The 27,293-nt window shown below is 37.4% G+C and overlaps 1 protein-coding gene and 1 long non-coding RNA gene across 7 annotated transcripts in view; one reads left to right on the plus strand and one right to left on the minus strand.

Moving 5' to 3' along the window:
• BEGAIN (brain enriched guanylate kinase associated) overlaps positions 1-27,293 on the minus strand; it is a 139,616-nt gene that overhangs the window by 57,168 nt on the left and 55,155 nt on the right. For 3 of the 5 annotated variants that reach the window (XM_048947387.1, XM_048947386.1, XM_048947388.1), the window contains one exon: positions 4,954-5,043. The exons of the other annotated variants lie outside the window; for them this stretch is intronic. In XM_048947387.1, coding sequence (XP_048803344.1) covers positions 4,954-5,043 — 90 coding nt within the window. The remainder of the gene's footprint in view (positions 1-4,953; positions 5,044-27,293) is intronic. 5 annotated transcript variants of the gene reach the window in all.
• LOC125694352 (uncharacterized) overlaps positions 18,883-27,293 on the plus strand; it is a 100,347-nt gene continuing 91,936 nt past the window's right edge. For both annotated transcript variants that reach the window (XR_007377520.1, XR_007377521.1), the window contains exon 1: positions 18,883-19,076. This is a non-coding gene — a long non-coding RNA (uncharacterized LOC125694352). The remainder of the gene's footprint in view (positions 19,077-27,293) is intronic.

Consider the following 27,293-nt stretch of genomic DNA (forward strand, 5'->3'; position numbering starts at 1 on the left):
GGAAAGAATGTGAATTTAAGATTGGGATTGCCCAGCATTTTTCTCCAATGCAAGGAGATTGAATAGCTGACTGCCTCCTAGAGGACTGATTTAAAATATCTGTTAACTTGATTTGGATCTGGAATTTTCAGAATATATTCCACTTCCTATTAACGAGATGGCCAATTTTGCCTATGAGACCATTGCAATTGTAAAGACCAGAATGTGGTCAGACTGGCTGATTATAAAAAATGAATGTGGTGCAATGAAAAGAGGGAAATGTGTGCCCAAATTCAAAGGTGACTGATGCACAGAAACACGATTGATGTAATAGAAATAGTTATGATCTTTGTCTTCTTCCAGGCTGCCTTACAGTTCATCTTTTAGGTTCTTTCTAAAGCCTGTGAGATCTCACTGATTTCAACTTTGGATTCTTAGAGTGAGTGACTTTTATGTGCAAACTGTTGGGTTGGGTAAGTGATCCTCGTTGCTAGAAAATGAAAGGATGAACTAGTGAGGAAAAAGAGATTTTGCAAGAGAAAAAAAAAGCTCATACATTTTGATACATTTGATTCAGTTTCTGGATCATTATCTGGTAGTAGAAAGAATATGTTTGTTTTCTCTTGTGAATGGAGGATTCTACAGATATTCATTCCTTACTCCAGAGTATACACGTTGTCCAAATGTTGCCTTGTGTTAGATCATGATTCATCTGAAATGAATCCATCATGTGAACACGGGACAAAAGTTGCATTCTGGCATGGCAAATTTCATTCCACGTTCACCTAAGATATCAGAGACTTTGCCACTCTGACTATTCCCACAGCTGAAGGGATCTTCACACTTGCTGACTGGACACTGCTCTTGACATGACTATGGAAGAAGGTTAATTTTGGTAAGTGCTTCTATTTTTTTATTTTTATTTTTTTCCAGAGGCCAGTTGGTTTGCATAAAATGTTCAGATAGAAGAAATGATGAGTTATGTAGAATAAAAGAATAAAAAAAAGCAGGAGGAAGAGAGGAAGAGATGACTGCAACAAATAGTTTTTGTTGTAACAAAAGATATATGGGGGGCTTCCTCACATAGAAGGCATCTTGAAGCTGCTGAACCATTTCCTGCCTTTTAACATTTGGTCCTTGCAGGCTGCACTGCATCTCACTAGGGAATCCAGAGTACTAAGCAGTGATGAGAAAGGAGAGAAAAAAAAGGAAGATATTGAGAAATGGAGGCAGCACAATTAAAGGCAAACTTCAAAGAAAGCTCTCAAGGTGACTAAGTAAGCTGCATCTGCTTGCAGCAGCTTTCCTTACAGCTCTGAGTGGCCATTTTCTAGATTGCTTTGGTTTATGGTCAAGGATAAGCACTCCCTCTGGAAATTACTGAAAGCAGCATGCTACATAATCTCACAAGCTTATAAAGTTATATTTTAATTATGTTATTAAAGCTTTCTCATTTTTGTTTTTATCTGTTTACCTTTCTGATTCATCTGGATCACACTGTGCTGGAACAGGAATGTTGTTCCTCTTGAATTGTGTTGTATGTTCATGTTTGGATGGGTAATAAGAATGAATGAAACCTAGTGGCCAGAAACAAATTGAAATTTATATCATTCTTTCTTCCAAAGAATTGAGGTTGGAATGGGAGCAGGTGAGTACTGTATAAATGTTTTTAGTAGTAGGGAAAGAATGTCAGCTTGCTTCATTTTGCATTAAGCACCCAGACATAAGTTGGTGTGCAGAGGTTATAATCTCTGCACTCACCTTGGCACGTTCCTTCCATTCACAGTTTTCTCTTTCTTCTGATTTGAAATTCATCTGTGTCTGTCTCAAGGGACTCATTTTGGTAGGCTGCTTAGCACTTACCATGTGAGAAGTTATGCTAAATAGTTGGAAAAAAATAAGCTCTTTTGACTCCAGAAGTCAGACAAAATTACTACTGAGTCTGGGGGAAGGAATAACTACATGTGCTACTGTATTTTATGGTGTTTGTTTTGTTTTTTTTTTTTTCATAAGCACTATATATTATCTGCTCTGAGTAAATTTCTGATATGTCTTTTTATTATATTTGGTCACAGTTGCAATATGATCCTGTTTTGTGATAGAATTCACATGTTGAGCTCACGTTGTATCTCTAACTGAAATCTGTAAGTGTCCACCTTTAAAAAATGTTGATGTTATTGTTACCAAAGAGTACAGGAGATAGAGCTGCTAGTGCTTAGAGTGAGATGTAGTGCATGACACTTTCAGCCATTGGTGCAGTTTTGCTGCAGTCTCCATTCCTTATCATTTACTTCCCACATCACACGCGGCTGTATGACAATAGTGCAGTGACAGAGCACGGAGGTGAGCTGTAGGGATTTGTGAGAAGGCTTTTCTCTGACAGTAGAATAGATAATTGTTTGACTAACAAAAACAAACTGCAGAGGTGATTAAATAATGCACCTTCACCTGGTCAGACCCAAATTCTCAGCAGTGCGCATTTAATTTGTATTCTGAGGGCAACTGTTACTATATATAGACTCATGCACAAGGTTTTAAGAAAAGAGAACTACTGGTTGTTGTCTGTTATCTATTTTGTGTGAATGTTTCAAGGTATTTTTAGTTTTCCTACAATAATAAATGATTCTCAGAGCTTTGATCAACCTGATAGTACAGCGAAAAAAGAAGAGAAGAAAGAAAGGAGAAAAAAAATGCCATCTGTCATCTTTGGCTGATTATTTTGAGCCCTACCTTGTTTTATACATTGCAGCCCACTATTTTAGGAGTTGTTAACTGTGAAGTATTCTATTCCACAAGAGTATAAATCAGTTCACCTCTACAAAGTTCATCACTGCTCAGCATGTTGAGCCATCACTTTATACAAACATCTTTCCAACATAATCTCAGGATTTATTAGTTCAGTCAAGTCGATTTTATCCTGCTTCCTCAGCTGAACTGGTTTGTCAGTGTAAGACTCTGCTTTGTGGTCTTTTATTTGTGAGTATATGGCAAAGGGGAGGGAATAGGGCTTCACTCCTTTTAACAGGAACATGTGGCACTGAAGGACGTGGTTAGTGGGTATGGTTGATGATTGAAGTAGATGATCTTAGTGGTCTTTTCTAGCCTTAATGATTCAGTGAGCACTCCTATCTCTCTGCTTTTGGCATAAGCTCTCCTGTATTTTTTTGAGTGAGACAGTGAAGCTCTCTACAAGTGCCAAAACCTCAAATGAGGCAGCAGACATTCATCTGAACAAATGCTTGCATTATACACGTGAAAAAAAATACACAGTGTGCTTGTTCAGGGGTAATCCAAGACCTTCAACCTACCCTCAGATATAGCACCCCCCAAAAAAACGCATACTGATGAAGTAGTGTCTTCCTGGGAAAGGCCTCAAAGAGATGCTATGTTTGCTCTGTATTCCGAGATGAAGATTATCTAAGCACAGCTGCAATATTTTGCCTTATACCTGAACAACTTCAGTATTCTATTTGAAATTTTTATTGCTTCGTAATTATTTTTTGAAGATTAAGGTGCATCAGGGCAGATAAAATAGAATCTATCCTAATTCTGTAAGTGCTGAAGTTGTCATATTCGTTACTTTTCATTTTCACGATAAAAAAAAAAAGAAAGAAACAGTGTTTTTGTTTCTCCAACAAGCTGATGTTTTCAATACAATTGGATAACAAGATTCCAGATAATTTTTTTAAGTCTAGGTTTGTTAAAACAATGTGATTAAAATTTGGATTAATAAACATGAAAGAAACAAGCAGAGATTCAGGAAATTATTAAAATTAGATCCTTTTATGCTTTTTAAAAAGTGGAGGAATAAATGAACATGGTCTTTCAGCATCTATATATTGTATGAAATGTCTAAATAGCCCGAGATATAATCTTGGGTTTGCGCACTTAAAACTTTGGAATGCTTGGTGAAAAACTTTTATATTGTCCTCTAGAATATAAAACTTACACTCATCTGAAAGGAAGAAATACAGATAGGCTTCACTCCTCATCTCCTGGTTTTAACAAGAACATGTATCAGAACAAAGCTACTTTTACAACAGACTAAAACCCAGGTAAGAATAGAGCATACATGCAGAGCCCCAAGGGGATGAAAAATAGGAATTTAAAGCACTTTTCCAGGATTATTGGTTTTCACTTCAGAGAGTGTACCTTGTGCCAAAAAATACTGATCGAATCCTATTTATCTCTCCTATGCTAGCAGCACTCTTAGCATGAAAAGTCATGACCAGTACTCAAATACATTAATTAGAATGCAAGAAGGGAATATAAAATTCACTGTCTTTATTTTTTATCTAATTAATTTCTGATTTCAATTTTGAATATTTCAGATTTCATTGAAAATCAGAGGATTAGTGAATAACATTTCTACTACATACCTGCTACTTGTAATAATGTCAAGAAGCAAAAAGCAAAGTGTGAATTCATGAGAGAAGTAGAAGAAAATCTAAGCAAAATATGTCTAAATGAGTCATTATTTAAACTTCCGTTATTTGCTGCATAGGAATATAAACTAGAACCAATCATAACTCCTTCATCTTGTCACATCCTCTATAAGACTGAAAAAAAAAATAGTTCAGGAGACTGAAGATTGACGTAAACCTAACAAAGGGAAGATAATATTTAAACACTGGCAATTAAAATTGGAATTGGAATTAAATTATTATGGCCAGATTATTATGGCATCACATGAGAATACAATGTGCCTTTATTATAGGAACTCCATCAGAAAAACTATTAACTGTGGATCTTAAACCTTCAGTTTTTATATATGCTAATAGTCATTATAACAGGCTTGGCTGAGGCAAGCATCTAGTGCACTATAATAAACAGCTGTCATTCCCCTAGTTCAGAAAATACAGCACAACTGAACAATGAGAGACTGGAGACTGACATGAAGAAATGCAACATTTTTACGGACATCAAAAGGTTAGAAAGAAAGCATAACTTCACAAAACATCACTTGTTCATTACCTGTCCCAGAGAGTAGGTGAAGATTTTGCGAGCCTGCCCTGGAGAATTCTAGGTTGCCATAGGCAGGTTGGCACCCAGGAATTTCGTACCCTGCAGCATGAATAGAGGATAAACCATGGCTAGGTATGGCTCATAAGACATACGAGTGATAACCTAGCTAGATTTGCTGCATATCAATAGGCTATGGAGAAATTTGGCAATATCTTACTTTAAAACAGTGTTAAGTCTACAAAACAAGGTAGTGTTCTGGTGCACACATTGATTGATTTTCTGGTACAATGTATATTGTAGGTCAGAATAGGCATTTAGGATTGACTTTATCATGGCTGTAAATGGGTACCACTCCACCTACTTTTATCGAGGAGTATTTGCTCTTAAGATTTTGAATTGCAAAAACTCAGATTAAGCAAATTTATGCTTCATCGGAAGAGGGTCTCCAAAATTCCTTCTGAGCACCACAGTGAGAATATGTTTAATAGTTTTAATTAAATCTGGGCTGAGGTTCAAGTTCCACATACCAGGTTCCATGCACATCTACTGGCAGAAGAAACAATAGCTGCAAAATATTTGCTGGAACTGAAAAGCACAAAAGGAAGCAATCTGAACAGCCACAAATAACACACAGCAAAAGCAGATCCTGAGCCCAAGAAAAGGCCAATAAGACAAGCAAATTAGCAATGAGATCTGTTGTCCAACATTAACATCAAGCAATGCTGGTAAGATTCAAAATGCTCTGTTCAGTCCTCAGTCAAGCAAATTGTCACTCAAGTGAAAGATTGTTTTTCCTGAGTAAAATCTGAGTAAGAACAACAGTATTAGACCACACAGAATATGCCAAATGGTATTGTTTTATTGCTTTGCAATATTAGAAATGCACATTAAATGCCTTGAAAGATAAACAAAATAAAACGTAAGGTTTTCCTAACTCAAGCACATTCATATTTATGAAACAGAATTTTTGCATTAATTTTCCCTATGGTCAGTGATCACTGTACATGCAGAAAATTCTACCTTGCAGTCAATTAGTGGTGACCTTTCGGATGTCCCTATGAGCACATCTTTACAGACAGGGATACATTTCAGGACCAATAACTGTGAAACAGAGCAGCAGAGAAGCTCCATGGTTATGAATAGAGAGAACTCTGCTACTTCTGTAAGTCCACGTGGGAATGTGTTCACCTTAAGAACTACCAGCAGCAAGACCTTTTAGGGTACTCAGAGGAAAAGAACTATGTGAATTCCAGTACATCAATCTAGTTGTACCACCATACCACTGAGTTATTCATTGAGAAATGAAGGACTATTCCAAATATCTTTTAATTTCTGTGCTAGACTTGGATTAAATACATGAAGAATCAAAGGGAATACAGAGAAATAATAGATGGCTTGAAGTTTAAGTGCTGTTGTCACATAAACTTACAGCAATATTAATTTCATTCAAAGTAGAGCTGAGGACAAATGTCTGAAATCTGCACTATTTCAGCATCATCGATTCTTCAGTGAGTTGTCTGTATTACTTTGCATTATGTATCTCTAACAGCTTTCCTGATGTTCTCAGATGAACTATAAATCTCATAATCGATGGGTATCAACTTACTTAATACATATCAGTGCTGTAGTACTACTCTATATATTCATTCTCAACTGAGTGGCAGGAAAACTGTCCATGGTAAGAATGGATATTTAAAAATGGTGTCTATCTGGCCATCTACTTTGTATCTGCATATGGAATTGTAAACTACTCCTAAAAATCAAATCTTAATTTTGAACAAGAATGGGGAATTCAACCACAGGTTTTTCCAGAATCAATGGAGACTTTTGAAACCATTGCATTTTGCACATTTCTCCCTAGCTCACAGGGAAATTCTCCATACTAATTTCCTAACTTCCAAATTTTGAAATAGTTTTGTCTGGTTTTCAAATCCACAGAATTAATTAATGTGCTGTTCTTGAACAAAAAAAATTATCTCAGCATGGACAAATCTCTGCAGTCTTCACATCCATTACCTGCTTTATTCCATGTAGAGGTTGTTCAACTAACCTCTCTCATATCTTTTACTGATACACAGCAAATAGCTTTGGTGTAGGAAATCCTGATAGAATATTTTAAGTCTATGAAGTTGACATGATTTGATAGAGAGCGGAGGAGTGTAAATTCCACTTTAGTTGTTTGCTCAATGTTTTTCTTGACATTTTCAAACAGCAAGTCCTGTGTAATTGCTCCATAAATGAGATAATGTCGTTAAGAAAAGCTCTGCTTGAAATGCGGTGGGTCTTATAGAAGCTCTCCAAAGTGACTTAATAACATCCTGTCTTCAACAATCAGTGTCTGTGGTAGTGAGTGTAATCACGTTTTCATGTGCAAGGTTTAAAAATAATTAGTAGCTGTAAGGTTTATTTATTTGCCAGATATTCAAAAACAAAACTTGATTTCTCAGCTTTTGCAGTTTACACGGGATATTGTTTTACCACTGGCAAATTAGAAATCAGCAAAAGTATGCATATACGTATATTTGTCTAAGGAAACTATGAATTTTAAAGGAAATATAAAGGAAAATTTTCCCACATCTGTCACTATCACTCAAACAACAGTTGTAAGAAAGTTGTAACTACTGAAAAATAAAAAAAACTTATTAATTTTGTATGATTTTTATAGTCACGGTACAAAACCAGCAGTTTGCTAAAGGAAAAATATCTGGCCAACAAACATGATAAAGCATTTCAGATTACCAAACATTAAAATGACTTTTCATTGCACTGTAACATAGTGAAGTTACTTATTTTCCTTTCCTTTCTATAGAGCTTCCTTTATCTCTCACTGATGTGATTAAGGCAGACTCCTGTGACATGTGAGGCTTGAGCTTGGACATTCTGTTGTAGTAGTCTGTTTCCTTGTCTTGTCCTAGAACATTTAGTATGTTACTTCACATATTGTCTGCGGCTTATCTGACAATAATCACAGATGATAGCTGCATATATATAGCCAATTTGGAAAAATAAAAAATTGGATTTCTCAGTGAAATATGATCAACACTTTATTTCTCTGCCCAGAGAGGAGCAACTACCAATTCATTGGGATGGGTGGCAGAAGGCCAAAACTTTCCCTTGTGAAAACTCAGACGGATTTTCTGTAGATGGGAAAAAATATGTCCTGGTCTGATCTTAGTTTAAACTCAGTGTGTGACCTGAGAGAGTTTTGAACGCCACCCTTAAACTGGGTTGTGCTATTATGATTCCTGTTCTTGCCCAACTTAGCCCAATTTTGACCCAGTATGAAAGATCCTAAGTAGAAGAATAGCTATTTTTGCTATTATTAACACCATGTAGCTATTTCAGGGCCATGCTTTTGTAAACACTAATAACCATTGACAGAAAAAGCTGGAAGAGCTGCAGGGCCACCTTGGAACATACTGTCACGACTCTACCTCCATATTCTGTCCTCATTGAAGGAGCACGTGGTGGTTGTGCTGATTTAGCATCACAGACTTGTGAGGTGCTGTCAGCTGCACTCACTACCTACTTTTCTACCAGCCTTGCCAAAGTAGGTAACTGGCTGTCATCTTCATGGAACAAAGGCTGGAGCTGATAAAAATGTCAAACAATCCATTCTTTGTGAGGGGGTGGCAATTCTATTTCTGGAGTTACCTAGAACTATCTATGACCACAGCATTAAATAATGTAAAAGTGCTGCAGGGACTTTAACAATATATCTTCATGAATATTTTAAATACAATTTCCTAATTGAGAAACAGGCTCCTATGGAATCATGTATCCCCCTGGTTGAGCTTATGATCTGGTACCAAAATGACATTCTCCCTCATTCTCATCTTTCTTTCTTTCTACTCCACTCTTCTAACAAGCTACTGTCATGACTTCTCTTCATCTCCAGCTTCACCCACTTTTGTTTCCCTTTCTCCCCAGTTACTGCAATCCCTGTTCAATTCACTTCTGGTATGGCCATGCTGCTCTTGGTACTTCAGCATTAGCTTCAGCATTAAAGCTCATCCCTTTATCTACTCTTGGGAAGCCAGACGTTATAAAAAGGTTCAACTGCCACAAAGAGTCAGGGAAGAAGTTTTGCTTGGTCTCAAAAGCTCTTAGCTGGAGCATGCTTAGCAGAGCTCGATCTACACAGAAGTTAGTTACCAAGCTTACATATCTCTGTTAATGACATACCTATTTTTTTCAGATAATTTTAAATGTGCAGTTCTGAGTGTTGGTAAATATGTTATTCCTAGCACCTTATAAGGCTTCCTTTGCATATTTTAGGTCTTTACTCCAACTCAAACAGCTATGAAGACTTTTTTAATGAAGAAAATCATAGTCTATTTTTTATCTATGATTAAAACAACTTTTTTTCTTTTCAGTAGTTATATTTTTGGAAATACCTAAGCCATTTGAACATACAAATATGGCATACAGCAATCTAATTAATACAGTTAAATTTTGCAAAGTGTTAAGCATTCTCTTACTGGAAAATTGAGTGAACTCTGCTATCCGTGATACCAGGTATTCAAAACTAACATACCTACCTATTTATCTATATTTACAAAACTGTATGGCATTTCTCTGTGAAGTGTGTATATGTACGTACAGATGTGTATATATGTATGCATATGTATACAATTTAAATCCGCTATCTTTAGAAAATATGTGTTGCTAAGTAGTATATAAACCCTTAGGGTTAAATGTTCATGCTTAGACTATAAAAACCCAAATGAATAATCATCTCTGTATTAGGCATGTCAATAGAATGGTTGTGGTGTGTTTGAAGCTACCTGCAATGTTTTATTTTGTTTGTTGATGCCTTCAGCTACATGTGTAACTAAAAAAGAAATTATGTTCCATTCAAACATCAGGCAATAGGTTCAGTACAGCTGTTCCAAAAAGATGCAAGGATTTATGACTAAATGAATTAGCGAGCTTTGTGTTCTTAAAGTGTGAACATTTCATACCCTTTGTGAACAATTCCACAGGAGAAGACATGAGTTAATCGGTTTTACATAAATTTCTTATAATTAGAAACTGGTTTAAGCTCTCAAAGAATCCCTGGAAGCACTTTATTTCCAAAGTTTTTACTGATTTTAGTAACTGTTACTTTACTTTGCATATGAATATCTATCACTGTCTTCAATCTAGTTAGGCATTACAGCACAATCCAAGATTATCTGAATTTTTGTAAGGTTGGCAATAACTTCTCTTCGTATCAATGTTGCATTTTATTGCAGCTATATGACTTCATATTCTGTCAGTCTTTAAACAGATGAAATATACGAACAGAACCAAAATTCAACAGCTGGCTGAGTGCAATTTTACTGATTATTAGATTTGGGAGAAGAGAAACAGATGCAAAAACACTCCCTCCTGTAACTAGGGAAAAATATGATAGGAATTATTCATTCAGTATCTGCATGGAAATAACAATAAATTGTTAATAATATTTCTTTTTGAATTTCCTACTTGAGAAGCTGATATCTGCATACTGTGAAAAGCATAAGCTAGCTTGCTGCCTTGCAGTTTAAAATATATTGCTATAGAAGAAAAGCAGTCACATTTTTCAAGGTTATAGATCATCTTTGCAGTGCAGTTCAGTGACAGTTGATAGTTTGTACACTGCTTAAATGCATTCTGTTATTTCTTAAGGGAATCAATAACCATAAATATACTGTATAGATGCCAAAAATATATCCATTATAGGTAGATATTTCTCATCAGAACTATACTTGCTTACGTGCTTTATTTGTTCCATGGAGTTTTAGCTTTAGTAATGGCTCTCCGGTGATAAGATGGCTGTCAGTGATAAGAGCCAATGACTTCACTGGGGCATTTATTTTGAGGGTGAGTTTTTGTGTGATGTCAGAATCGAGCTCTCATGAGGAATGTTTTTCCATGTGTACAAAGCAAGTATCAGACTGTCCTAAGGGCTGTTCTTCCTTACATTTCTACTTGGCTCTCATCTTTGACTGGTTGAATAAGTACTTTTCATGTAATTAGGCCATCATTAACCACTTCAGCCTAATTTATTCCTATCATAAAAGTTTTCCTCCAGCAGCTCAGCAGCAGCTCTAACTCCTTTCTATGGTTTGACTTCAGGCAAAAATGCTGCTTTAGTAGCCCTCTCAGAGGGCCGTTAACAAAACCATGTTTTTTCATCATGGAAAACCCCATTTAGGGGTTGCTGGTAGTAGGTATCTGGACAAGAAGACTTCTAGAAGTGAATTTTTATGTCTTAATAAGAAAAATGCTCAGAACATCAGCTGCATAAAACCATAGCACATTAAAAGCTACCTTCAAAGTGCTTTATTATCAGCTTAAATTGCCCCTTTTGTTGTGTGTGTTGTTTTTGTTTTTTGTTTTTTTTCTATCTTCTTTTTTTCTTTTTTTCTTTTTTTTTCTTTTTTTTTTCAGTATCTAAGCCTCTAAGTTTGGGAACCTTGGATCATCACTGACTCATGTTGTGCTCCAGAAAATGGACTACATAAGAAGTATTTTCTAAATATATGAAAGTATTTGCTGCAGACATCAGCTGTGCTTGTATGTATATTTCATACCTTTCCAAAATCCAAGATGACATTTTTAAGTAGGCATAGGAATGTGTGAATAAAATCATACTGAATAAAGAACAGGATTAACTTTACTGAGAATAGCAGCTCTTTTGTGGAAAGACTTCGTTCTGCACTTGCACAGATCCAGCAGTCTGTGACTGATGCCTCCACAGAAACCGAAAGAACTAATAATTACGAGACATCTTTTTAAAATAGCACTTGCCTTACGTGATAAGTACAATAAAGCCAACATTTCAGAATAGAATATTTTAATTGCTTCACCTTGGATGTCCTAAATTAAATCTGACAGATCAATAACTTTCATTTTCACACTGAATACACAGGCTAAAGATCTGTTTTCTGAGCAGTTCCAATAAACTTCTGGGTGAGGTGTTACAGCAAAAGAGGGAAGTGCTGTCTCTCTGGGAATATTGTCACAGTCACATGCTTTCAAGACAGGAATTCATTCTGGAAAAGACATAGGAAAAAGCATTTTTAGGAGACTTTAGAGGTATGTGAGAGAAAAAAACTCAAAACAAAGGGGCTTTAGGTCAGTTCACAAAAAGGAAGACAGAGAGGATTTGTCCACACTTTTAAAGACAAGAGGGAGGAGAAATAATTATTTCTTCTAAAGAAAAGTGTTGGCTTAAGAACAAGAGAGCAGAACTGTCCATGATTACACTTTCGTTCGGAAATCAGAAATTTTCTAATGATGGAACTACATGATTTTGGAACAGGTTTGCAATAAGAGTAGCTGACAAGAAAAAAAACAAGCCCAACACTTAGAAGATAGAGTATGCTGTTGCCTGTAACTGCAGATAACTGTTTCAAAATGTCCATGCTCTTAAATGCTTTTTTCCTAAATTGCTTTTTTCACAAAATGGTTATTGTCAACAGATTTATTCTAACAATGGATCTCAGCCCTTCCAGATCTTACTCCCTTCAGTCAAGTAAATCGGTACTTGTGGGAGACCAGAACCAAGCACCAGCTCAGAGCTGCCAATGGCAGGATTCATAAAGAGGGGAAGCCCTACAGAGAAGGCGCATTTCATTCTACATTTCAGAATCTGATGCAGCTAATTAATTTGTCATCTGATTTCAGCTAGCAAACCATTTATCACTCCAACACTTTCACTTGTATACAGTACGAATGCAGTGAAACAGAGCGGTTGTATTTTCAATTGAGCATAGTATGATTGAGCATTAAAAAGATAATATCTAGAGAAACATTCCGAGGTTGCTTCCAGGCAGCTTAAAATCAATAGAAATGCTGAGTATTCTACATCTCTTCAGATTTTACTTCGCTTTGTCTACACAACCCTTATCTTTTACCCCTGAAGAGAATAGGTGTGTTCCCTGTGGATACATTTCAATATCCCTTTTGCTGAGAAAATTAAGCACGGAGTGATCCACTTCAGAAATCTGCTCTCTGGAGAGCTGATAAATATGCATGTAAACAACAGCCCTAAAGTATCTGAAATATTTCTATGTTGTACTTTAGAGGTTAGGTGAAGGAATTTTAAAAAAAAAGAGAAAGTAGATTTCACTCCAGAAATTGTTTTTCTTCTTCTGACTGGTAGGAAAGCAGTCAGGTCCTCCTCCCCTATCTGCCACCATAGTTTTAGATTCTTTATGTAAACTCAGTTCTTAGAGAAGTTATTCGTCTCTGACTGTACCTCTGATGAAATAATTCAGTGGAATTTCCTGGGTCGGTTGGCATGGAGTTTATCTCTTGTATATCCATAGAGGTTATTTTAGTCCATCTAATACTCAGTGGGGCTATTTGCAATTGTTTCTTTCTAGTTCTACGTGTCTTCCATTATTTTCGGTTTCTTAGGGTTTGCTATTCAATTTAAAGGCACTTATCCATGCCATGCACTGCTACGTTGGACTCTTGGGTATGTCAAATAAACAATTTGGCTCCCTATGTAGAGAAAATCACTTCTATCATTTGAACAAGTCTCCTACCCATTCCTTTTCTCATCTATTTAAGGTATTAGTTCATTGAGGAAGGTGCAGTCTTGTAGGATTTGGGTGAAACAGCACACAGTGCAACGACTCTTTATCCCAGTATGGGACTCCAAGAGACGAGAAAATTTGAAAAAGATTCTAGGAGGGTCATTAGAGTTGAGAATCTTTTGCAAAATCAAGAAAAAGGAAGGAAAAGACAATACCTGAAAGATGCAGAATTTGAGGTATGTTGAAAACAGCCCAATACTCTTGGATTTGTCTGGGGTTGAATTTCAGACTAAGTAATGGGAAGACTTGAAAATTGTTGTATTACCCTGAATACCATTTAAAGCCTCAAAAATATCAATTAAAATGTAGAATCTGGAATATACAGTAGCCAGACCAAGCTCAGAACTAAAGGCAATGAAGATTTTCACCTCCCCATGGATGAGTGCTGCCAGAAGAAGGGGCAGTGCTGGGATGGAGAAGCAGGCATGGTGCCAGGGCCAGGGGCAACAACTGCTGCTTCTGCAAAGAGATTAACAATAGTTTTCAGCCTACTTCCAGCAGCTTTTTCCTTGGCAATAGCAGTGGCAGGTTTCTGGCAGAGGCAAATCAGACACATGCTCCTGCAACTGCATACTTTGTCTATGTCTAGAGCTGGCTCTGCAAATCCCATTCTATTTATTTTAGAGCTTGAAACATATAGTATACCTGGCACAAGGTCCATTCTATGCTTAGAATGTGCTTTGGGGAGAAAAAGTAACAGTGCAAAATTGCCAGGTGTGAGCAATCAGAACACAATTACATTTGTTATGAATTGAATGAATTATCTCCTTAAAAAAAACCATATTAAGCATTATAGAACATGTCTCATTTAACAATTAAAAAATGTATATGTTCAGGTGAGTCTACTCACTACTTGGCTAACTCCTGCCATACTTCTTACACTTCCTTTTGAATGCCAGAACTGAGTCTGCTGCACAAAGCAGACTCAGTCTTTATGCAGAGTCATAGGCACGGGACTGTTTTATTCAGTACTGACAATGTCGGAGTAAGATAACAAACTAATGTATACTTTTAAAACTGCAGAGATATAAATGCAGATTGTGGAATGGTGAGAATTCAAAGATACAGAAAAGACCTCTCATATTCAGAGCATCAAACTTTAAAGGTGAGACAGGCTCTGAAGTAGTACTTGGCTGAAGTTCAGGTGCCTGCCTTCAATGGAGGAATACAGAAGGGTTGTTCTCTCCAACCAGTCCTGCAGTTGCCTACATTTGGGATTTTGGAACTCAGTGGGAGTCTGGGAAGATACAGAACTGCCTTGCAAAGATGTACCCAGAGACGACTTCTGCTCATTGCAAGATTGTACTGAGAGTGGTGATCAATGGCTCAATGTTTGGTTAAGGACATCGGGTAGTGAGATACTGGCACAGGTTTCCAGAGAGATGCTCTGTCCCCAGAGACAATCAAGGTTAGTCTGAACAAGGCTCTAAGCACCCTGGTCTAACTGTAGATGTTCCTGTTCATTGTAGGGGAGTTGGGCTACATAGCCTTCAAATGTCCCTTCCAATTCAAACAATTGTATGACTCTATGACACTTGAGGAAATTAAGTGACTGCATTTTGTACCCAGAATATGATTTGGGTCAAATATCAGAAGAGCAAGAATGTGCGACTTTAGGTGTAGTAAGCTTATGTTATCCAGGTATATTCTGTTTTGGATTTGGCTGCCAAGTGCAACTGATAGCTAATTGGACCCCAGATTTGTAACATATTAACTTCTTACACTACAAACATAGAAACAAAAAGGTCTGATCTGGTAGCTGATCCCCTTCAATGAAACAAGAACACTTACAGGAAGACATTAAGGCAAAAATTACTGTAAGATAGAAGGCCAAGACACCTGGAAATCTGGTTCTTACATTTGCAAGGTTTAACGACTCTAAGTGATTAGAATCAAATTCCCATCTCAGCCAAAAGTTAGCACTGTAATACTCCCCAATGTAGACTGAAGTTCTGCACAAGTGTTAAGGGAGTTGGAAAGTATCTTGTAGCCCATATAATCAAATTTTCTAGGGATGCAGAGGTCAAGTGTTGAGGTGAGCTATTAAAAGGTGAACCCATAAATACAAGGTTGTACTCTATTCAGTCTCACGTAATTCTAGACACTTTTAACTTTCCCACAAACCCTGTTGAAAGGTATCTCTTTTGCCAGAAATGTGCTACTACTTAGTAGCTGAGTAATGCTTTTTGTCTCTTTGCAAAGCCCCAGGCTACTGCCTGTTTCAGACCAAAGCCACAGCCTCTTGGCTCCCACAAACATAGAAAGCAATGGTTTAAACCAGAGTAGATCAAAGACTTGTATCTAGCTAAAGGAACTGCTTGAGTTTTTATCTGGGGAAGGCATCCTGTCTAATAAACAGACACCTCAGGGACTGGGCAACATTTGGTCAACAAGTAGGCGTTTCCCCTCCAATTATCCAGCAGTGTCCTAAGCAGTGCTTGCAGAAGCTGGTGACTACTTATTAATGTTATTACTGTCTGCAAGGGACTCCTGGGAATAGGAGATAAGAGAAAGAAGCACTAAGCAGAAAGATGTTATGGACATGATTAAGTTAGCTCAGATATGAAAACAGTGAGTCCTATATTATGAGATAGGTTATCCATAACAATTTGGGTTGTTTTCTTTTCATTGTGGCATGTTTTCTTTGCTTTCTGCAAAGAGAATTTATAGAGCTGAAGGCTTACCGCTTTCCAGCTTCATTAGTGTTACTCGTACATTGTTCATCCATCCTAACATCTCTGTGATCTCCTCTGCATAATTAGAGCTATGAGTACAAAATCAAGAAAGGTTTAACTTTCCCATGCTTTTGTATTTCTTAAATACAGTGCAAGGTCACAGAAAGGACTGCAATTCGTGTTCTGCCTATGTAGTAGCTATTCTGAAGAAAGGGTTGCAATCTTGACTATCACCAGGGGCTGCTTTGACTCGTAGCTAACCACGGCACAACTGATAACATCTGAGCTTGGTATTAGAATTCAGATGTTTTTCTAATGTATTCTTCTAATTTTCTGCCTCTGAGTATATTTATACATTGCATCTTGTTAGATATTTCAGCAGCTACTATTCACTTTCCTTCAATCTATCAGTATTTAGGAAAGAAACTGCACTCTTCCATTGAAGAGAAATGAAAGGGGGAGGCTGGATCTTGGCAGCTGTTCTACACCCTCAGATCCTTCAGATGGTCTATCTTAACTATTCACAAGAGTATCCAGTTAATGTCATTATAGGTTGTTCTAACAGACCTTTTTCTTCCTGACTCTCTTCCTCTTTTGCAAAGTGTATTTTAGCATCGTTTCCAAACTTCCTACTGGCAATTCTCTCCTTGCTGAGAAGAGACATCCTTTCACGGTCTAACGCCCAGTGCCTTGTTCCTGTCTTGTTTTTGTATGTTTAACAGCTCCAGACATCTTGGCAGGAGGACCAGAACATGCTCACTATCTGTATTTCTTGGCCTCTTTCTGATAAGACTGAGAGTTCCTTTGCTCTCTATGGACCTTTGAGTGAACAAAGCAGAAGGGGAATGCAAAATCTTGCTCTCTTCCCTTACTGTGATCAAGTGCAACAACAATGGCAGTTCCTGTACTTTTGGGAACAGACATACTGAACTGTTCAAACAGCAAGCAGGGCATGAGTCCAGGCCTAACATTTGCTTGCAGTGCTGCTCAACATCTAAGAAAGATCCATGGAGAGTCTTTGGATGATTAAAATTTAGGATGAACTCCAGTTTTGGTGAATTTAGCCAGTAGGAATTTTGCTATGTGTTTCTTCTGATTTATTGTGATTTCTTTGAACTATGGGCCACTTCTATATTCAAAGTGTAAGGGTTAGTGTTAGGGTTAGGGCTTTGGTTTTATCCCCTGCAGAGACATGAACTACTACTTTCTGATGAAGGCTACCCCAGGTGATGAATGATCATCTCTATTGCCTCATATTAATCAGAACTGAGTTAGCAAAAAATTAACAAAATAAACCCAACAAACTAATCAAAACCAGTTAAAGTGCTCTGATATTTACACTTTTTCATTGTTTTTCTTTCTCAGAAGCTCTTCTCTTACACCATTTGTTTCAGGGAATTAAACTCAGATGAGGCTACAGAAGTGAGGACTGAGAGAGAAAAAGGAAAACTTTAAAATTGACTAGTGATGAGTTCAGTAAACTCTGCACATTTCTGTTTTATAGCATGAGTTAAAAAGAATTAGTACACTGAGTGTCAGTAGTAAGCACGGGAATAGCTTGTTAAAACAAATGTGTTTTTTATACTCCCTGTCAAAAGTTGTGTGACCATTTCAACTGATGTTAAATACTTCGTTAAAGATTATGGAGGTTGAATGATTCCAGTACAAGTGGGAAAAAAGATTTTAAAAGAGCAGAGGTCTCTCTGGATTTCTATAAATGCAGGGTTTATTTTGTGATGTTTGGCAGCAATTTTTTTGTATGAATTTCAACACTTTTCTATTCATTTGGACCTCACAAGGTAAATCAATACTAAAAGTGAAACAGGAAAGGTGGAATACAAATAAAACGCAGTTACTGGATTTATTGAGACCACTTGATAGTGCTGAAATATTTTTTGATTATTTTTATGGCTATTCATTCTGTTCAGGTTTTGTAGTATATGACAAATACCACATAGGTGAATAAAGAAGCAAATCTTTCTTGTGTGTTAGTGGAAATGACATACTCTAAAATTAACTTGTCTAACATGGCACAGAAATATATATACTGGGAACAACTGGTCCCCTTCTCTGGAAATTGAATTTAAATACAAATGAAATATGACAGCTCTTAGTTAAAATGGACAGTTCCATTGATTAGAAGGTGGAAATACAAGAATATCCCAACTAAAGACAAACAAGGAGCAGGAAGTTGAATCACCATCAGTGCTGGGGAGGTATCACAAGTGAAAGCATTCTGAGATACATTCCCAGCAGTGCCCACTCTGAAGGCAGCAATGAGTTTTAGGAGGGTTTTGCTAGTACGCCTTGACCTGCAGGTCAGTGCAGGTGGGCTGTGAGCACTGAGCTCTACCCTTGTATTTGTTGAGTTCTATCTGAATCATGCATCGGAGACACCAATGGCACTAGGAGGATGAAGAAAGAGGTGCTTGATATAGCTCCTTAGAAGGTAATTGGAAGTGTACAGCATGTGCTTCTCCAGATAACCTGTGATGGAAAAAGTTCTGAGGAATTTACATTTAGAGAGGCTGGACTAGAACACAAAGGTTAAAGAATGTTTGACACAGTATGGAGACAGAAGAGCACACCTGTTCCTCTCTTCATCAGTTTTCTAGGCAGTTGAGCCTCCTCACACACTACAGCTATTTGTTGTCTGGGGCAGCTACAGACTCCACCTGAGGCTCGTTTGCCCTCTGCACCATGGGAAACCAGCAGCTGAGTGAACTCCATTTATCACTCTCACCCTCCTAAAAAAGAAATCTATTTCCCCATAGAGCTTGCTAGAATGAATAAAATCTAAAACCAAATTTCTGTACAGACAGACTTCAGGCTAAATCTTCAACTCGTGGGATTAACTTTGTTGAACCTACAGCGATTGTACTAGGTAAGCTTTTGACTTAATGATATTTCATGCTATGTTAAAAATAAGGATTTTGTTATGTCCTGGGGTATTGTTCCTCATTCTGTTTGTTTAGTGTTACTATGAGTACTTGGAAAAATATGAGCTTGAAATATTTTAACTATCTGCACGCTTAGAAAAACAGAGTGAGGCTTTATTTTTGTGAAATAATCTATTATGCTACTTTAAATGAAAAGTGTTGGTTAAATTTGGGTGCTTAAGTGAAAGGGTATGCGTAGAATTGTGGATAAAAGCTATGTTGTTGGATGAAAAATACTTTTCTCTTAGTAAATGACAACTACAAAGTCTTTGATCAAGTAATATGCTTTGGACCATTACATTTCAGTTGATATGGTCTTACACTTTATTGAATCTCTTTTTGTGTTACATAGCAAGAAATCCTTCTGGTTAATAAGAGAGGTGGAGTAGCAGTGTTTTTCTGTTGTAGCCCTGAAGTGCTTTGTGTATATGCTAACGCTAAATAAGCAACCTGGAGTGCTTTCAGAAATTTGTTGTGGTGAATTGCTTGTAAATATTCTTTGCGCCAAACCACCACTGGTGCTTTGGCCAGTGGATGAGTACATTGCTGCTATAAAATGAATGCTGAATGGTGTATTTCCTTTTTTTTTTCTTTTTTTTTTTTTTTTTTTCTCAAACAAATAAGTGTTTCATAATTGCTAAGTAGCAGGTTAATGGGTGTTTTTGCATTATAATATGGAGAAGTGGGTTTTATTCTTGTAATTCAGGAGACAGCTGTGATATCACAGGTGGTATTTGCAGAATGCAAGTAAGGTGCTTTGCTTTTCTAGTTTCCAGTATTCTGTTGAATGTAAGGCTGTAGAATACAGAACCACTGTAAGGAAGGCAGACTTCAGGTTTCTAAAATATGGGTATCTTCTGACTCACTGTTTTGCATGGATGAGGCATGGCAACAAAACTGTAATGGACATTCACTATTAAATTGTATGGGTTCTGCTGCAAGTCATAAAGGTTAATGGCTTATTGCCCTCATTTTCTTCCTTCCTACTGTTCAGTGGTAGAGAAAGATCATACTTGAAGAAGTATTGGATGTCCTTTTAATGTGCAATGTGAATAGACTATGGGCTATACATATGTATAATTTATCTTCTACAGTAGATTGTCTGCCCTCCCGTACCATATATATATATATATATTTCTTATCCTTCAGTTTTTCAACTAGCCTTAAAATCTATGAAGATGAAATCTAAACAGAAAATGAGGCACAAAGGAACACAAAGTTTCACAAATTTTACAGTAGTAATAGACTGAAATAAGTATTATGGGCCCCAAGAACTTGTTCTATGCTATCATGCTTTATAATCATTTAATCAACTGATCAGGATTTTTCCTAAAACGAATTGCATTTCAGACTTTAGCCCTACTTTCATAGTTACGATTGCAAGACTAAACATATGCCTTCTCAGTTCATGCTTGCTTCTTTTTATGCTTGTGCTGTATCTTAGTTTCAAGTGTTTATCTTTGCTTGTTTGTCTGTAATTTCTTACCTACTTACATATGACAAAACAGAGGTGGGTGAGAGAAGGCAACGAGAAAAACAGGATGGGGATAAACAAGACCTAGCAAGAAATCTCCTGGCGGTGGAGGTTTTTTCAGGCTTTGGAATCTGACCTTATCTTGTTTGTTCTAATGCTAATAGTATTGCTGCATCTACTGATTCATGAGATTTGGTTCCAGGAATGGCAGAAGTTCAGCTGAGGGAAATGTTAGAGAACCCTAACACCCAGTAGGGGTTGTATGTGACTGAGCACATCTGGATTGTTTGCCCAGGATATATGTGAGATAAAGGGAACTTTTGCTCTGTTACTACCCTGAAGACTGATCCTTATCTGTTTGAACTCTGGATTATTGTTTTTACTCTTAAGCAGGTTTTAGATAGGTTATATATTACATATAGACATATAATATATGTCTATAATGTCATAGTTATTTTAGCAGTTTTTAATGTTTTGGTTGCCAGCACCCTTCTCTTGTGCTGTACAAATGAAATGATGAGATGTTTGTCTACTCCTCTCAACTTCAGAGTGCTTTCATCATTGCAGTAACAAGACAATTAGGTTTTAAAATGCACCGTATCTCCTACTGAGGATGAGAGAACTGAACCAAAGGGATTTCAAGTCCAGTGCCAGACCCTGGTGGGAGATGGACTCTTCTTGGTTGCCTGTGTGCTGTTGGTGTGCCCTTTTCCCTAGGTGTGTGGTTTTGCCATGCTCTGCAGGTGGGCCTTTGGGGCTGGCAGTAAAAAAAAAAAATTGGAAATCATTCCACTTAAGCAGAAATACATTCCTTGAAAAGCAAGGCTGTGTGTGTGCTGCCCACAGAGGTGTCCCTCCCTTAGTTTAAATTGAGGCCCTTCCAAGCAAGAGGCCTGTGCTGTAGCAGAAACGTATATATGTTAAACATTAAATCACCAGAAAACATGTTTCATTTATAGTACAGGATGCAACTATTTTTTTTTTTTTCCAAGTAATATATCTCAGCTGAGAAGCTGACAAAGGGATCTGAGATCGTAAGTTTTTTTCTGTCTTGCAGGTACTTTCTGTATGACTTAATCTCTTCCAGTCCTATGAAAAAGCTTTGATCTTGTGATGTATTCTTATGAGCTTCCCAAAATAAAATAAAATAAATTTTTAGACCTGTGACTTTTGTTAGTGTGAAGCCCTCTGGCTTTAGTGGTCAAGTGAGGTCCTCCAGGGCAGATTCAAAACTCTGGCAGCCTTTGGCTGACCCTCACTTTGAGGGTCCTATTGACAGCTGGACTCAGTTACGACACTCCCCTTCAGTAACAATTATTTTCAGGCTACTCTCTGAAATTCACTATCGCTTGTTTTCAGCATCGTGCGCAGAGCTCTTCCAGGTTTACGGAGCAGCAACCAAGTAACCTTCTTTCCTCTTGTAGTATAAATCCAGCACAAGGATGTTCAGACAGAAAACACTTAGTTTGCACATGGGGAATGGTGTTTTTGGATTTTGTGAGGTCAGAGAGAACAGGGAATGTTCAGGACAAAAAATTCAAACTAAAGACTTGTTTCAGGCTGTGTTGCAAGTATGCTGACTGGAGTTATGTAGACAAGTGAATGGGGATTTTTAAGATGTTCTCACAAAAACAAATCAACATACGCTACTGTGAGATTTACTTTTTTTTAGGAGGAGTTTGGAGCCTCTGACTTCCTGAAATGGTGCTCTTATATGCAGAAATATATCTGTGAATAACGTAGGGTATGAAGAAGCAGTGATGGAAATGCTGATTACACTAACAGAAAGACCTGTTGACAGTGCATCCAGTTTTGCATGTTTAATTATTTTCCATTTTGTTCAGCCTGCTTTATAGCCTTGACTTGAAATGATTCTTCATTGCACACGTGGACAATGAAGTAAAAGTGAAGCTCACTGAACAATTACTGACTCAAAGAAATATCATATACTACTGTTAATAATCTTCTGGGTGTATAGCTTGATAGGTTTGTTGTTGTTGTTTTTTTTTTTTTTTTAAATCATTTTGTTTTGCAGCATCGAGTACTTAAAAACTATACCATGAACCATACTATTTGTGTGCCTGTTGTAAAACATGACAGTCTTCTCTCTTATTAGTAATGACAGTGCCTTAGCAGTGGTAGCAGAAGTAATTGGAAAAGCTGTCTGTGTTGGAATGAAGAATGTCAAAGCTCAGTTCCAAGCAAAAAAAAAAAAAAAAAAAAAAAAAAAGATTTTATACAACTGCAAGCCAGACTTCAATTAATTTTCTCTTTATCTTTAAGCTGTAGCTAATCTATGCACTTGCAGCATACCTATTACAGCAACATTTAGACAATTTCAGATTTGCTGCTTAGAAGTGTTTAATATTTATTTAACTAACTGGAGAAAATACAGGCTACCCACTTCCATGAATGAAAGGGCAGAAATTAATCGAGGAGTAACTACATTCTGAAGTACTAGATCAACCAAGTTAAAATGGAGTTTTGCACTAAGATTAATTATGCTCTCTGCTTCCTGTTCAGTAATTATATTCAATAAAAATCATTCCATGCAATTCAGTGCAAGCTACCATTTCAGTGAGTATTTAATGGCATGTAATGGACTGAGATGTATAAAAATAAATCAGGGTATACAAGTAACTTCTACAAGTCTGTTCCATTTGCTGACTGAGAAGCGGCTTGTTTGTGATAAATGTGGGGCCTAGCTTTTTTTTGGGGGGGGGAAGTACAAGAAAGTGCAGCAATTTGCTGGCAGCTGTGAAATAACTTTCAAATGGAATCCCTTTCTATCCCAAGTGACCACATCCTGAGGAAACAAGTGTTCCAAGGATGGGATGGTTTGTTGGGAATGGACTGGGAGAGATGATGGCATCAGGAAAGAGATGGAGCATGCTGGTGAGCAGGAGTAAGGGGAATTGAGACAGTGGCTCTTCTTTTGGGTAAAATAATATGCTCCATTACTCTGGGTAAATGCTGACCTGTAATCCTCTAGTAGTTCTGAGCACTTTCCTTAAGTACAGTTGTTGTCCCTTTGCAATTTTTGTCTAGTGACCTGGTGATATCAAGAAGAGTTGAGAAATATTTAGAACATCTTTATGAATCTTAACACCAGATAAGACCAACTAAGGAAAATAAGTATATATGCGTTCCCCTTCCCAACTTGGTTTCCTATGGTTCTGGAGAAGACTTCTTTGATACTTCTGATAATATTTCATCATTTAGTTTGTCGTAGATATGAATGCTGTCTTGGGATCAGCAAATTCTTTTGCTGAGCCCTCCTGCTGTAAGTGGATGTTGCCCAAAGTATCCACTGGACCTTCCTATTCCTGATTGCTCTAAACAACTGGGGAGAGAGAAAACTGGCCAGAAGTTGTTTGCTTTCCCCACAAATCTTCCATGGTGCTCCTCACTCAACACCATGGTAACTGAATTGCTAGATGTTCTGCGGAAGTACACCCAAAGAGTGGTCCAATTTGTTGTAACTCAACACATCTGATTTTTGTTAAGCAACCCATATTCTGATATTTTCTGTAGAGAAAACTTTTTTTTTATAGTTGTTCTGATATTCACTTATCAGGTTCATACGCTGGTTCTTAAATTCGTTCTTGCATAAGACCTAACGCTGGTATATTCAAGGACGAAGGTTTCAAAACCTCTCTAAGCAATCTGCATCACCCTTCCTCTCCTCTATGATCTAGTTTCCTACCATTGTCAAAGGTGGTGGAACTAAACCAGACTAAAATACACGTGAAGAAAAATGCTACATAGTAATATATTTGCTTAAAAAAAACATCAAAATAAAGAGACCCTCACAAAAATTAATGATTCTACAATATAAGTTTTCCACTCATGCTGTTCTTAACAAGTAAAGGGAGTATAGGATGACAGTGAAACACAGAACATGTTACAGAATGGCAGACTGCAGGACTCCTTTGCAATTTCTAGTGGGAAGTTTTGTTAAACTTCAATTCTTGATTATCCTTGAGAGCTAGATGTGCCCACCTGATGACTCACTGAGCAGACCCAGCCTTTTAGAACAACTTATGTGGCTTTTAGCTTGTCTTGTTTTTTTTTTTTGTTTTTTTTTTTTTCCTTTGTCAATCTGCCAGGCCTGATGCTTCTTTCATTCACAGGGGGTTGAATGGTTGACTCTTCTGTCATGGGATTCCATGCACATTGTTCCATTTTGTGATAGAAGAACAGCTGCTGGGATACAGCAGCAAAGATATTGATGAGAGCACCACTGGAAAGGGAACTGAAAAGAAATTCCTGCATGCTTGTCTGTTTAATGCCTTGAAGAGAATTTGACTGATACGTGGTAAAAGGCTGACCGCTTCCATTTTTCTAGATTAATGGAAAATTTCTTCATAGCTTTTGGAATAAATACATTGGTAAGGAAAAAGTACATCACAGAGCCATAGATTTGCCAAGCTTGGAAAAGACCTTCAAGATCATTCAGTCCAGCCACACACCAACATTTCCCCACTAAACCATGTCCCTTAGTACAACATCTAAATGTTCCTTGAATGCTTCCAGGGGCAGTGACTACATCACCTCCCTGGACAACACTTTCCAGTGCTCGACCACTCTTATGGAGAGGGAATTTTTCCTGACATCCAACCTGAATCTCCCTTGGTGCAACTTCAGGCTGTTTCCCTCTAGTCCTATCACTAGTTACACAGCAGCAGAGGCTGACTCCCACCTCACCACAACTTCCTTTCAGGTAATTGTAGAGAGTGATAAAGTGACCCCTGAGCGTCTTCTTCTCCAAACTGAAAAATCCCAGTTCCCTCAGGTGCTCCTTGTAAGACTTGTGCTCCACACCCAGCAGTAACTAACAGTAACTAAGTAACTAAGCAGTAACTAACATGCTGTTACAGCACTGACATGGCTAAGGCTTCAGGAATGGTCAAGACAACAATATTTCTCCCAGCTGTGTACTTTTTAGCTAACTCATCTCAGGGCAGCTGCAGCATATAGTCGTTCTCATTCCAATCTTGTCTTCCTCAATATTTTTTAATTGGATGCATGACACCTTCTCAGCTAAAGCAATGTGCCACAAGCAAACAAGGTTCTCAGTTGTGAGGAAAAGCAGCCTGATCCTTCAACCCCACATAGCTAGAGTGTGGTGGTTTTTTTCTATTTGTTTTGATTTTGTGTTGTTTCTTTTTGTTTCTTTCTCAAGTGAAAAAATAAGTCTTTCAGGCTTAGCATAATGTTTAGGAAGAACTTTTAAAAGTACATTTTAGAATCTAAATGGTGGTTGGGAATGACAGCCTATATAAGCATATGCACATATTTGTAATGCACCTCAGCCCATGCTAAGTGCTGAATAGGTGCAGCATTAGGACTGTTTCCTTCAGAGAAACCACAAGAAGCTATAGAGAAAGGTGGGCATCTAATAAATGTGAAAATGAAGAAAAGGAACCAGGAGTGCAGGATTCCTGTTGTTAAACACCAAATCTGTTATGCCTGTGGGCTGCCTGATAACTATGAGCTTGGAGTTGTCCTCCATAAGCTCTTTGATCCTGGGCTAGGGTTGCTGCAGTTGCTGAGCTTATTCATGTAAGCTCTGAATGTTTTGTTTTAAATTACACGCTTAAAATGTCCATTTGTTCCCACTTGAATATACTCCATTCAAACTTGCCAAGATGTATGTTCTAAAATGGGAACTGATGTCCCATTCTTTACAATCACTGTATTATCACTCAAATAGTCTTCCTACCCAGCTGGAGAGTCTTTTGAACAATCATAGTACCTAAATATGGGAATTCCATATTGAGAATGCAGTATATAATGTAGAAATTCAAGTTCAAACAATACTCCTGAGAATGGGGGCGAAAGATACAGAGATGAAAAAAAAAGTTGAAGTAAAACAAGGCTTCTTTCTGAATCACAGAAAACAACGTAATACCATATTGATCTAAAAAAATGTGCTAGCTTTTAATGACGTAGCATCAAATAGCAAATATTAACTCATTACGCAATGACAGTTCTGCCCATCTGAGTTTTCATCTGGTATAGAACTAATCAATAAACTCCAGGGTCCCACCTTCACCTGCTCTGTTTGAGTTATATAACCACTGTATGGAGGAGCCTGACAGCTCTCTCTATGCTTAATTCATGTTGCCCTTTAAATTGGGGAAAGTGATTTGTCATCTTTTTTTCAGATGGGTCTGAGTCTCAAAAATTTTAAAGGTTAGATACATACAGTCATTCTGACCTCGAATCCCTCTGCAGGATCTATTTGCATTTCTGTGGTTTTGAGAAGTGAAATCAATTTCTAAAACTTGCACATTTCCAAGGGTTTTGTTTTAAATATGCCTCCAGCCTGTGTACAAAATTCCTTTTTACTAAACAGCCCCCTTGTTTTCTTTCACCTTAACTGTTCTGATCTGCAAGGAGTTGGGATGTTGCACTCTATAATATCAACAAACACCCATTGCTGAACTCCTGCTGCCTGGATACAGCACACCTCACTGTCATCATCTGGGCAAGAGAAATGCCATAAATTTTCCTACAGTTCATTGTAGGAATTTCTTTTGCTTTGTTACATCCCTATAAATCTCTCCTTTAGTAGTTGGTATCAGAAGAAAAGGATCTGAAATTCTTTGATATCTCAATCTTTCTTTTTTTTTTTCTTTGGCTGCCTAGCTTCTGTCACTGATATTTTGCTTCTGAATGTAAT

The sequence above is a fragment of the Lagopus muta genome, chromosome 6 (genome assembly GCF_023343835.1).
Source record: "Lagopus muta isolate bLagMut1 chromosome 6, bLagMut1 primary, whole genome shotgun sequence".
Classification (NCBI taxonomy): Eukaryota; Metazoa; Chordata; class Aves; order Galliformes; family Phasianidae; genus Lagopus; species Lagopus muta.